This window comes from Myripristis murdjan, chromosome 12 (assembly GCF_902150065.1).
Source record: "Myripristis murdjan chromosome 12, fMyrMur1.1, whole genome shotgun sequence".
NCBI lineage: Eukaryota > Metazoa > Chordata > Actinopteri > Holocentriformes > Holocentridae > Myripristis > Myripristis murdjan.
Genome location: NC_043991.1, coordinates 6,850,637 through 6,864,530, shown reverse-complemented (window position 1 = coordinate 6,864,530; position 13,894 = coordinate 6,850,637). Strand labels below are relative to the sequence as shown.

The 13,894-nt window shown below is 42.3% G+C and overlaps 1 protein-coding gene across 1 annotated transcript; it reads left to right on the top strand.

Annotated features, from left to right (window-relative positions):
- Nucleotides 1–9,375: 9,375 nt before the first annotated feature.
- Nucleotides 9,376–13,766, top strand: LOC115368499 (fez family zinc finger protein erm-like). Its single transcript, XM_030064618.1, has 4 exons — nt 9,376–9,534; nt 9,833–9,879; nt 11,335–11,452; nt 12,612–13,766. The coding sequence occupies exons 2-4, from the start codon at nt 9,853–9,855 to the stop codon at nt 13,685–13,687; spliced, it is 1,221 nt and encodes a 406-aa protein (XP_029920478.1). The 5' UTR covers nt 9,376–9,534; nt 9,833–9,852; the 3' UTR covers nt 13,688–13,766.
- The last annotated feature ends 128 nt before the right edge of the window (nt 13,767–13,894 follow it).

Here is a 13,894-nt window from a genome sequence, read left to right as displayed (position 1 = left end):
AATTAGGCTACCTCCTCACAGGATGCAGGCCTGGCCTAGTCCTCTGTGGGACAGGAGTGAAAGTCGGTGACAGAAGCATGCCGAATCTCCCCCTCAGCCTCGTGAGCGACTGCTGCAAGCAAGCCTGAATTATTGATCTGGAAGTCTTGTCATGGCCTCTCTTTGTTTGGACCTCTCTTTCTGTTGTAAAGTTTATTTTATCAGACGTGGGAGTGAGAAACTCTGGTGACTTTTTACAATGAGATACACAAAAATTAGAGTAGATAACAGAGAACTGCTAGTAAACCATTAGTTAATACACAGCTCTCCTAATCAAATCCATTCAGAATCAAATTGTATAGCTCAGCTAATGATTAGTTACCAGAGAAATGACTGTTAGATACAATAAGTTAATGAACTGACATGTAATTGCAATTGTTCATGGGTTATCTGTGAATCCCTATAATGGTCCTTTACTTGATTCATAGGTTTGATTACTTCTGAATGATGCACTAAACGGCACTTAGTTTTAATTTTTGTGTCTCCTACAGCAAAGTGGTGCACCGTAGCATGTTGTTACCGAGTGCTGAGTCATTACTTCATGACCACCTATCCATTAGTTACCAGTTTAGTGCCCCTGTAAGTTAAATGATGCATCACATTGAGTGGTTACAGAGTAGTGAATCAATACTGTCACCAAGGCTCCCCTTACCTCCCTGTAAGTGAAATGGTGCGTCTTACTACTCCAGGCCAGGCACAAAATCAGTAACTAATGGACAGATAATCATTAAGTAATGATTCAGTACTCAGTAATAACTCAGCATGATGCACCACTCTAACAGATGACACAAACTTAAGTAAAGTAAGTAATGAACTGGGAATGATTTAGTATTCAGTAACAGCACCACTTAACTTCAGGGGACACAAAACTAGAAAATAACCTTTTCATTTACGGGAAGGAAAGGGAAGCTGGGTAACTAATGGGCATGCACTGTAGCAGCCAATGATGTAATATGATGATGTAACAATTGCCAATAACGCAACAATGTTTCCATTCTTAATGTAATAAAAGTCGATAATGCAATAACTTACCAATAATGTAATAAAACTTCTGAAGCAATAACGTAATAACGTTTTGCAAATAATAATATAAGGTGTCACAGGTATTTACCCAGCTAATAATGCAATAACCAGCCAATAATATAATAAGGTTGCCTGGTTATTACATTATAATCTGGGCAAACAAAAATATGATATCGTAATAAAACCAGCCAATAATGTAATATATTATTGTATTACTGGCAAAATGTTATTATGCCATTGGTTCAGATTTTTTTTTTTTTAATTATTGGTAAGTTATTACATTATCAACTTTTATTAAATTATTGGTAGTTATTACATTGTTGGCTGGTACAGGCACTCATAAAGTAATCATTCAGTGCTTAGTGACCACACTACTTTTAACTTGACAGGGCACAAAAATGGTGATATAAATAAATAAATAAATAAACTAAAACTTAACATTTTCAAACAATAAAAACTACACATGTGTAAACAAGCTCTGGAAACTAACCGCACCCAAAATTAAAAAATGGAATAATTTTCAATACCAGTAATTCAGTGGTGCACTGCACGGTGCAGCACTTTACTTTACGAGAAACCATTGCATTTAGGAGAAAATGACTGTTAAACAGCTGTCCACTGTAGTGACCGCTATGCACCAAAGGGTTATGGCATAAATGAGCATTATGAGGATTCACAGATAACCCATGAACAATTAATTACATATGCATTCATTAACATAATATCTTATAGGCATTTCTTGATTAACTAATCATTAGCTGTTCTATAAAACTGGATTCGGAGTTAGTCATGAACTGCCTGTTAACTAACGTTTTATTGGCAGTTAGTTCCTCATTTGTTCCTCATCTGTTCCCTGGTAACTACACTAAATTTTGTGTACTTTATCATAAGGCAGAATGTAAAAAGACGAAGGTATTCGTAAGAAAGGCAAGTCTGCCATCTCCCCGTCTTTGTCCTGTACCCTGTGTCTCACAGCCCTCGCCGTGTGCTTCCCAAAGGGTTTGTTTTACCGGTGAAATCCCTGCACCGACGTCCTGAAGGGAGCACTACAAAGTAAGATTATGGGGTTATCAGGTTAACTCTAGCCTTAAGGCTGAGATCTCTGTTTCACAAATCGATAGCTTCCTTTTAAACTTGGCTTGATTGGCATGGTAACTTTTGTGTACCTAACCTGCTATGAGGTCCCAGCTCAAAGCTGAAAACACAAAACTACTGCCCTTTGGCCGATATACGCTTGTTCTGGAAATGGCATCTTCGTTTCTGGAGGATCTCATTGGCATTCTCCTGGTAGGACAGGATCATTCAGAAACCGGCAAAATCTACTGTCTTTTCCCAGTGATGTTCTTTTTGAACGATATCGATTCTCAGTGCTGGGAATACAAATCCTTTATCTTACTTATTTATTGCTGAGATTTAGTTTGGTGGACATTTGTTCAGACCACTCTTCCTCCTCTATTTTTTTTCCTGCCCACAGTAGGCAAAATGACCAAATTTAATTTACACAGCCTATAATCAATACTCTAAAGGACTGATGACGGCACAGAAACTGCTCGCCAGATAGGATTATATTTTTGTGTTTGATTTGTACCCTCTTCCAAGTGCGCTCAAGTGCAATGGGATCGCAACTGACATCAATAATGTTGAGAATAATCTTGATAGGGTATTTAGCACTGCTGGTAGTCAATCAAGATAATTTCAGTGACAACCATCTCAGTTCGCTTCACACTGAGTTATAAGAAAATAGGACAATGTAGTTAAGAGTATACCAGTAAACCAGGCACACACACACTCAGATATTTGTTACACAGTTTGGAGTATGAGAGCAGGTCTGCTGGAGACCAAGGAGAGCAGGCTTGAAGTGAAGTCCAATTTAATAACAGAAAACTAGAGAACACTATTCCTAGAAAACAGGCACCAGGGAAGCAGACAGGAAAGGCCAAGATCCAACAAAGGCTATTGACAAGACTATCGGTACACTATATGAACAAAAATATTGGACCACTTCCACATTACATCTACAGGAGCTTTTCTGACATCTCATTCTAAATCCATAGGCATTAATATGGAGCTGGTCCCCGTTTGCAGCTAGAACGGCTTCCACTCTTCTGGGAAGGATTTCTACCAGATTTTCGAGTGTGTCTGTGGGAATTTTTGCCCGTTCATTCAGAAGAGCATTTGTGAGCTCAGACACTGATGTTGGACCAGAGGGCTCGACTCATAATCTCCGTTATAGTTGATCCCAAAGGTGTTGGATGGGGTTGAGGTCGGGGCTCTGTGCGGGCTGGTCCAGTTCTTCCACACCAAACTCAGCCCGCCACACCTTTATGGAGCTGCTTTATGCACTGGGGCTCAGTCATGCTGGGACAGAAAAGGGTCTTCCCCAAACTGTTCCCACAAAGCTTGAAGCAGAGAATTGTCCAAAATATCTTGGTGAGCTGAAGCATTAACAGTTCCCTTCACTGGAACTGAGGGGCCGAGGCCAGAAAAAGAAGCCCATAGCATTATCCGTCCTCCAGCAAACTTTACAGTCGGCGCAATGCAGTCTTGGTGATATAAGGCTTGCATGCGGCTGCTCAGCCATGGAGACCCATGCCATGAAGCTCCCGGCTCACAGTTTCTGTGTTGATGTTGATGCCAGAGGAGGTTTGGAGCTCTGCAGTTACTGAGGCAGCAGAGCGTTGGCCACTTTTATGCACTATGAGCCTCAGTACTTGGCGACCCCGCTCTGTAACTTTACGTGGTGCTGCCCCCTGGTGGCTGAGCTGCTGTGGTTCCTAAACTTTGCAATAATCCCACTTCCAGCTGATGGTGAAATATCTAGGAGGGAAGAAACTTCAGCAGCTGACTTGTTGCAGCAGTGGCTTCCTATCACATTACTATTACAGCAGCACACTGGAATTCACTGAGCTCTTTAGAACGAGACATTCTTTTGTAAATGTTTGTAAAGGCATATGGCATGGTCAGCTGCAAAATAATGTTTTACAGAAGACACAGCCTAAAAACACCAGGCAGTACTACCAAACTAATATAACACAGGAAGTAACACAGGACAGGCAAATATAATAGGAAACTCAAAACCCCAAAACACAAAAAGCTCATAAACTCAGGGTCCATCAATGAACACAAAAGTCCACGAAGTTCAACCCAGAAGTCCAAAAAAAAACTCATAACAGCATCTGAATCATTACAGTATTACATCACACCTTAACTGTAAAGCTAGTGACAGGATCTCTTATGCATAAAGTTCATGAATAAAAGGTGTAATAAAAGGTGTAATGGCATAATTGCAAGATAATGGCAAGATTTTAAAATATTCTTGAGGCTGCCAGGTGTTTAAGGGCTCTAGAGTGAGTATGTTGTCATGCTAATTAATGTTTGTTAATAATCTGAGAGTGAATTGAGTGAAAGATCAAATGCATGAACTCCAGCATCTCTTTCTTCTCTGGACTCTCTGCCAGCAGCTCAGTGTTGCTTTTAGACATAAATATATGTTTAAATTCTTCATTATTCATAAAGGAATATCTTGTAGCTCCTCTCACATGAAATATGGGGCAGGGCTCTTAATCTTTAAGTTCATTATTGCACACAACTTCACTTTTAAAGCATGGACACCACCTGATTTGTAAATCCTGGGTTACATCCTCCTTCATGACGCCACTTTTTCCCAACAGAGAACTGGTTCAGTCAAATTGACTGCAACTTATTGAAAAGTTTAGGGTTAGCAATGAATTTTCAGCATCCATAATTTCTGTTAAAGAGGTTTGTGATACCACCAACTATTGCCCACAGGGTGACATATTTCACTTGTTTCCAATATGACTTGACTTTCTTAATATGACTTTCTTGATATTTTCCAGGATATTAAGAAAAAAAAGTTGTGTTTTATGGACGAAATGTCTTTCGATATGTTCTCAGTGAGAGGTGAAAAGTGAGGAAATATCTCACCCCATCACTAAATTATTTTAAAATTAAGAAAAAGAAAGTCTGAAATCTGAGTTAATATGCAATATTAGTCATTTCTCAGTGCATAAAATGTGTTCCTGTGGTCAAAATGTCTCTGAGAGAATGAAAACAGTAACAGCCTTCAGATCTTTTATTTGATGATCTCATACCGCCCCCTTCTGGTGATTTTATTATAACAATATTATTACAGTGTTGACATCAGTTGTGGACTACAGCAGCTCTCACAAGTTTGTTTTTTTGTTTTTTGAAAAACATCAGAATACATTGTTGGCTCACACTGTTGTAAGAGACATGCATACAAATTATAAAAACTTTGCAGCTTCATCACTGTGACTGCTTGTCACTCCTTTCAAACAGGAAATGAGAAGTGTTTGTTTTGCCACCGGAAACGGAGAAGTTCCACCATGAAAAAATATAATAAAATATTTTCTATTTATGTCTTAATTGTGCTTTTTATCATTTACCAATGACCACAGTCACATATTAAGGCCCCATATCAAATTACATTTTCACTTGAAAGATGTTAAGACAAAGAAGAGAGCAATAGTAGTTATTTTAAATTTATTTTTTAATTTGTTCATTCATTATCATCATTATTATTATTTTTGGATCCCATTAGTCATCAGTAGCAACTACAAATGAATGAATAAATAAAACAATGAATCAGCAATAAACCTCTCAACAATGATAATTACAACTATGACACCCACACTCTATCAAGAAATAATCAGCATATAATCAGCAAATCACTTAATATATCTCAAAAATAGCATAGTACCACTAAAGAAAAACAGTGTAGAAGTTTTTTTTTACCTTTTTAAAAACATTTTTCCTTGTAAAATGTGTAATGTCAGTTATGTCAGTTTATATCATTCTCCTCTTTGATGCTATAGAGGCAGTTTTTAGATTTGCACTGAGGAAAGTTACAGTTTCCTCTCATAACGCAGACTGTCTCAGTGGTGAGACGCTTCTTTAATTCATTCCCACGTGCTTCTCACATTAAAGTCTTCTCATTATCTTTAGAGTCTTCACTTTAAAGTTTTCTCTCCGTTTCCCGTTGCGCAGGTTGAAAGTTGTGCAGCGAGTGCTCTTGTCCTTTAATAAGCTGCCGCTCGTCTCTGCGGGGGGTCTCAGCTGCGATTTCCTCCGGCATCTCATTAAAGGTCTCTGTGGGTTTCCTCTTACGGGCCTCGGCTATGATCTGCTCCTCAGGTTCCTCCTCAGACTCTGTACGAGAAAACCCTCTGAGAGTCACGCAGTGTGTGTGACAATATATTTCTGCTTCAAAGGAATACTTCAGCGTTTTGGGCAGAACCTTTTTTCAACTTCCCCAGACTGAGACCACATGTTTGATACCATTTTCACCTCCATACGTCCAGTGGTTCGGTTCCTATGGCTATCATTTTGTCTTAGCTTAGCATAAACACTTGATGTCAATGGGAGTCGTTAGCCTAGCTCAGTGAAAGTTAAAAAATAAACCTTACTACAACTCTGAAACTGTCTAATTCACACACATTTTTTAAAATCCAAGACATTTCAAATCTACATGATCCACGGTGTAAATAAGAGCTGCTGTCAGGTTTATTTCTTCACTTTGACGGAGCCAGGCTAACGACTCCCATAGACTTCAAGTCTTTATGCTAAGCTAACACAAAATGCTAATCATGGGAACTGAACCACTGGGCGTACAGAGGTGAAAATAGTATCAAACATCTTGTCTCAGTCTGGAGAAGTTGGAAAAAGGGGATTTTTTTTCCCCAAAACACTGAACGGTTCCTTTAACAATTGTGACATGTCTTTATCCCGCTAATCAAATATCGGAAGCAGGTGTTTTCTAAGGTTGTCTTTCTCCTCCTCTCTTGGTTTCTCTCTCTTTCTCTTCTCTTTTTGATGGCCTCCTCTCTGTCTTTACTACATGGAGTTGTGTCTCCTCTCTCTGTTTTTTAATCCTCAGCTGGCCCCTCTGACCTCCCTTCTCCAACTTCTTCTCTCCACGCCTCTGTTCTTATCTTCCACTCTATTTTCCTCTCTTTACCTCCTTCTCCTCCCCTCTTTGTCTTTCTCCCCTGCTTCACGCTTTCCTCCTCCTCCAATTTGTTCTGTTTAATCTCATTACAGGCTTCTCTTTCTCCACCGCTTCTGTCATTTCCTTTTGAATTTGTTTTAATTCGTCATACTTTTCATGCTAAAAATTTCTATTTCTCTTAATTCCCCTCCCATGGGACTCTCTCTCTCTCTCTCTCTCTCTCTCTCTCTCTCTCTCTCTCTCCCCTCGTCTGTGAGTTTCAAGGTGTCCTCGCTCTTGATCTTCACAAACCAGAAGTTATGACTGACACCGGCTTCTAGAGGACAGTGTTAATAAAAAAAAAAAGTAAACTACATGAAGGCACTTTTGGTTTTCTCTGCACCGTCTGTGTTTTGGGAGTCAATCGCCTCAGATTTTCAACACACAGCTTAAAAACATGCAGCCGCACAAAATTGCAGCCGAGATGGGATGACAAACACACACCTCACACACCTCCAGGGCTTCCTCACAGGTTATTTCCCTGATGTTAAAGGCAGATTACGCAGAATTGGGATGGTGGGCGATAAAAACCGTATAGTTTTATAGTTTAAGCTGTGGATCCCAAAGCTAATAAACAGTCTAATTTATTTACACTTCCTCTCCCCTTGAATCCAATGTTTTGATGTCAAATAGGCCTACACATACGTGGTGAAATGCCCTGGTTATGATGGGCTAAAGTAGTTATGTTAAACTCCCGTGGCATTTATAACCTTCATTGCTTGTGAATTAATAGGCGTTCATCTTGTTTTACAGCATCATAACAAAGTGGTGTGCCTTTAACAACTCTCTCCTGGTTTGGATTACAGCCAGCTTACAAATGCAGCTCAGGGTGAATGAAAAAGAGATCAGAGGCCATCAGAAGCCAGTGTTGTCCTCCTGGAATTAGCCGAGCCGTTTTCTGAGCAGTTCAGCTGCTGTGATGTCCGAGGAGAAGAGGAAGGAGGAGGAGGAGGAACACGTGAAAACAAGGAGGTGACAAAGGACAGCTCACACCATGTAACTGTTGATTTCACTGTGCAGTCGTTTATAACTGTTGAGTTTCACAGCAATTCAACAGTGCAATATCCCGTTGCACATATATATGGTGTACATAGGTTTACTTTTTACATACGCTCAATCTCTCTATTTGTTGATGTAATATTTTTGTAGGATTAATGCACATATTTATACATAATGCACATAATACACATACATTTTCACAAGGATTAATGCACAAGTAGCTTTAATGCACACACTTACATAATGCAGATACTCTTTTACAACAGCACTTAATGCATAAGTAGGATTAATGCACAAAATACCAATCATGTGCATTATGTATAAATTAACTAATTATGTAATTAATTAGTAATTCCGCAATTATTACACAATTTCCCCTTGGGGATCGATTATGTGTTTCTGATTCTGATAATTCACACACTTTTTTTTTACAACAAGTATTAATGCAAAAGTAGGATTAATGCACATCTTACATACATACATACATACATACATAAGGCACATACTTTCTGCATCCCTGTCTTTCTTCTTTCTTTCTTTCTTTCTTTCTTTCTTTCTTTCTTTCTTTCTGTCTGTCTGTCTTTTTTTTTTTTTTTTTTTAATTAAAAATGCCACAGATGAAAATTCAGTAAATTTCACACATAGCGCCATTCCCATGACAAAACATGCCCAATAACTTGTAGGGCAAATAGTCCTGGTGGTGGGGCTATGCCAGTGGTCTAAGTTTTTATTAAAAAAAAAAAAAAAATTCTACAGCTCTGATTATTTATTTATTTTATTTTATTTTTTATTGGAGGTTATCAGTCCAAACAAAATGAAACATTTGGACCCTGGCACCTTAATTAACTGGCCACAAATGTGAAGCCCCCTATACTTTTGCTTTATTTCCCTTGTTCACTTGAAAAGACATATTCTAAGAGCTGTCACGGTCGTGGCTCTCTGCAGTGCTGCTGTGGTATCTCTACTTTTACCACTGATGAACCACAAATTGTAAACCACTGGTCATTTTTTCTCTCTCTCTCTAAAACTGTAAACCACTCTTCATTTTCAAAACGAAAAGAAAATGTTCCTCAGAGCATGGAGATGACGCTCTAAAGGATATCCTGCTGAGAAGTCCTATGAAATAATACGTTTCAGAGTTTTTTTCCCCCTTTTTTTTTTTTTTTTTTGAGGAGAGCTGAACTAGTTGAGAGAATTTAAAAGTTCATGTCGGAAGGGGGCGGTAATACATCTGAAGCTGTTTGCCCACCGACAAAAAAAAAATCACCAGACGAAGAAGAGGCAGAAGCAGAAGAAGAAGAAGTCCTGTGTTTAGCTTCCGGGTTGCAGTAAGCGTCAGCTTGGATTATTTATTTCGCCGCAAAAGTGAAGTTTTCCCGCAGTGGAAAAATTGCGTTTCTTTGTAAAGTGGTGCGGCGATGGCAGGACAGTGAGGCCAGTCTGCGGTAAGCCAAGAAAACTCAACCAACCTCTGTTCGCATTTCAGAAACAGGAACCTGTCCACCGCACCTGTCTTTAACACAAATTATCTGTATTTATCTCCAATAATAATAATAATATTTCCAATAATTATTAACGTCCGCTAATGCCGAATTGAAGCTGAGGTCCGGTTGTAGCCCGTACAGGACAAACACTTCAGATTCTCTTTGTTGTTTGTATGTTTCCTTTTAAGTATTAAAAAGTGTTCAGATTATTAATGGAGACTGGTCGACCTTTCTGGTTTGTGTGGTTTTGTCTCTGCAGGGCGGACCAGCTGCGGTGTGATGGAGCGACCGGCCGGACAGCCGCAGGTGAACACGCACCTGAGCGCCGGCAGGGGGCGCTGCAGCTGGACTGTATAATGGGGGCACAACAGAGCACAACAGGCCGCCCCAAACCCCAGCAACAACAACCTCACTTTGAGCTTTGATCCCTTCCCATCAGACTTTTGCTTTATTTTATTAATTAGTTGGAGAAATAAATAGTTTGTTTACAGTTCAGGAGCCGGATTTCCACTGTCAAGCCAAACGTGGGCGTGCCGGTTCGTGCCGAGGCCAGTAGCATTTCCACTGTCACTTGCAGTCTTTGATCACACCTCAGTGGGGCTGTCAGGACCAGTTTCCAGGTGCTGATGGTCCATTCAATACCCATGGACCAGACAGGGTTAACCGAGCTCTGAGGCCGAGTTTAGGGTCATAAGTGGCGAGACGGTGCGGCTCAGAAGTACAGACGTCAGCAGAAAAATTGAGAAATTAAAAATGGAGAATGAGCGGCAGTCCTGCTCAAACGAGGACTTCACTATCTGGGCAGAGGATAATGTCCATGGTAAAATCGACGAGGATGTTAGGTGATATATAGGTAGTGAGAGAGCTGGCGGAGAGCTGGGGATCCAACACACAACGGGACAGGGCCGCGAATAAACTGAGGTCCCAGTACCAGGCAGATAAAGCACACAACACACAAAACGGCGTTCAAAAGTTAAAAAATAAATAAAATAAAATGCTGTGGTATGTAGTTCTGCAGTGGTTAGTTGGTGGCAGGTGACAGGATGAGACTGCGGGGCGATCAGCACAACAGTGGAAACACAAATAGTTTTTGTTCTTGCAGTTTGAGGCTGAGGGTCATTAACACGGTCTGGCTTAAGGAGAGAAGCAGCTCGCAGCGGCACGACAGTGGGAAGACAGCTTGTTGGTTGGTGCTGACGCAGATTCAGGCAGGTGATAAAGGAAAAAAATAAAAATAAAAAATACAACATATGGGTGCGGCTTCCAAGACAGAGATTAAACCTAGTCCCAGAATACCTTTTAAACTGGAATAACTTTAATTCACTTTCTGGGTCATGGATTGAAACAGCCCTAGATTTATTAGACATTACATGGAAATGCATTCAGACGCCACCACAGGCAATTTAATACTTAGAAGAATAGATTTCTTGCATTTTTGTAAATATTTGTCAGGTAATTTTCTCCTTAGTTAATTATTCCTTTTTTTTCTTATATCCCCATCCCATTTTTTCCCATTTTTCAAATAGATCAAGTGAATTTGCTTTTAAAAAACAATATGCTTAGTTGTGGGGACTTTAATTTAAGGAGGGCGGGGTCCTGGGTGCCGTCTGGGGCCCCGACAGCTCTGGCCTGTGGTAAAGCTGCTGGTTTCTGTCATCAAATCCTCAACTTCTGCTGTCCTGCTGAGCTTTGAGCTTGAGAAGAGGAAGAAGAAAAAGAAGAAGAAGACGAGCTCAGTCTGATCAGTCTGTGTCTCTGCAGGCCGGCGAGGGAGGACTGAGGAGGACGGGAGGCAAGGAGTGGAGGGAGGTGGGCTGTCAGAGCGACGCCGCCGAGAGGAGAGATGCTGCGGTCCAGGTCGACCTGCTCAACCCGACAGGTGAGTTAGGAACAAATTTTTCGGAAGTACAGCGGCTTTAGGACGCTCTCCTTACGGTAAGGAGCAGGACAGCCAGGTGGAAAAGAAACGAGCAGCCCTGTTCTGGGCGAGTTGAGCCGCTGCAAGCCAACAGCCTGAACACAGCACAGAGCGAGGGGTTAAAATAGCTCACATAGCCCGGCGTGTCACCACTGTAGGAAAAAAAAAAGTCTTCAGTGTCTCTTAAGTCAGAGGACAGCAGACGGCTAGTACAAAAATCAACAATTTTACAGTGGAAAACCCCACCAGTAAAAAGGCAATGCATGTGAGGCTTTAGATTCAATCATATCACATCAATACAGGGTTAATAATATGCAGCGGTTACATTTTTTAATAAGATAAGATAAGATAAGATATTCCTTTATTAGTCCCACAGTGGGGAAATTTCCAGCATTACAGTAGCAAAGTGGATAGCAAAATATGAAGCAAATTTACATTATAAACAGATAATAAATAGCAGCAAGCAATATAAACACTATAAACAAGGAATATAGAAAAAATAGAAACATGAACAATTTAAACAGCAGAAAAAACCTAAACACAATGCAGCAGTATTAGTACTCAGTATCGGCCCATACACAAGTTCAAGTATCAGAGTCTGTATTGGGAAGGAAGGAATGGTTCAGTGGTCATTTACATTAAAAAATGCTCATAAAGAGCAACATTGAAGAAATCAGTAATTTCACATCATTATAAGGATAACGGCAAGAAATAGGATTAATAAAATATCTAGCTGGACCCCGTCCCTAACAGTGTTTAGTTGGCACTGGCTGTCACAGATTGCTGTTTTTATTTTTATTATTTTTATTTTTAATTTGTCCTTTATTTGGCGGGAAGGTCCCTCTGAGAGACAAAATATTTTCTTCCAGGGAGTCCTGCTCAAGACAGCAGCACATTTAGTTTCATATAAAAAAAAAATTTTTAAATTGAAAATGATACAGTTTTTTAAGTCACTCAGTATATTTCTGTTATTATTATTGTTGGTATTGTTATTATTGATTGTTATGTTGGTGTTTACTGTTTCACCCTATCTCCTCTTGTGTGCACCAGACCACACACACACAAAGAAACATACACACACATACAAACACGTAAAACAAAGTGTGTCTCTCCTCTCCAGCTCGTCACGTTGTGATGTGGCAGTGTGTTGATGTTACGGCGAATCGGCCAGCAGGGGGCGCTCTGAACACAGCCCTGACTTCAGCCCACCGGCCAGTCCCTACTACCGTAACCAAACCTGTGTCACCACACTGGACGCCCCTCAACGCCCCGCGACCCGCCGCCACCGCCGCCGCCGCCGCCGCGCTGGAGCCGAGCGCCTGCAGGAAGAAGATCCTCGTCCTCAACAAAGGAGGCGGGAGGCGGGTCCTGCTGGTGATGGACTCCGCCCACCTGCAGACCGCCTCACCAGCGGCGGCTGCGGGGGCTCCAGCAGTTCGAGCTGAGGTAGCCAAGCGACCGAGCCTGCAGGTGGCGCCGCGCGTCCGAGCGGCAGCGACGACTCCGCAGACCAAGGAGGCCGCGAGTCGCCGGTTCCCTCAGTCGCTGAGCGTTCAGCACATCAGCTCTGCGGCGCCCCGGCTGTCCCGCCCTCCTAACCCTAACCTGGCGGTCACAGCTGGCAGGCCGCCGGAGGCCACCCGGGACAATCTAAACCCCGCTCAGTCATCGCCACCAAGCGCTCCCCCGCCCGGCAGGAACAAGATCCTGGTGATGAGCGTGGCTGGCAGGCAGGTCCTGCTGGTGATGAACGCCTCTCAGCAGCTCCCGCCTCTCCTGCAGCACCACCCCACCGCCGCCGCCACTGCCACCGCCACCGCCACAAATCAATCACACCTGTCTCCACAGCCGTCGGCCGATCACCGCCCCCTCAGAGACCGCCTCGCACCCGGTGCCCCCTCCCTCCCTGCCGCCCCGCCCCCGTACGTCTGTGAGTTCTGCGGCCTGCGCTACGCCTCCGTCGCCACCCTGCGGCAGCACCGGCGGCACATCCACGGCGCCGCCGGCGTCTTCATCTGCCGGGTGTGCGGGAAGGGGCTGAGCTGCAGGCGGCAGCTGGCGCACCACTCACTGCTGCACCGCGGACACAAGCTCTACTGGTGCCGGCTGTGCGCGCGCTCCTTCAGCCACCTGGGGCCGCTGCGGCAGCACCGCCGCCGCCTGCACCGCCACAGCTGCCACGGCGGCTCGCACTGAGACAGCATCTGCAAAAAGAAAAGAAAAAAAAGAAAGAAATACCCTGTGAAAATAAAAAAAAATGAAAAGTTTGATTTTAGTTTTGTTTGTTTTTTAATCTTTGTTGCCCAACTCTCATCACTGTGGGGTTTTGCTCTGCTCTTCCAAATCACCACCTGTCAGTCAAACTGTGTGGGCGGAGCTCTGACGCACACGGACTTTGAGTTC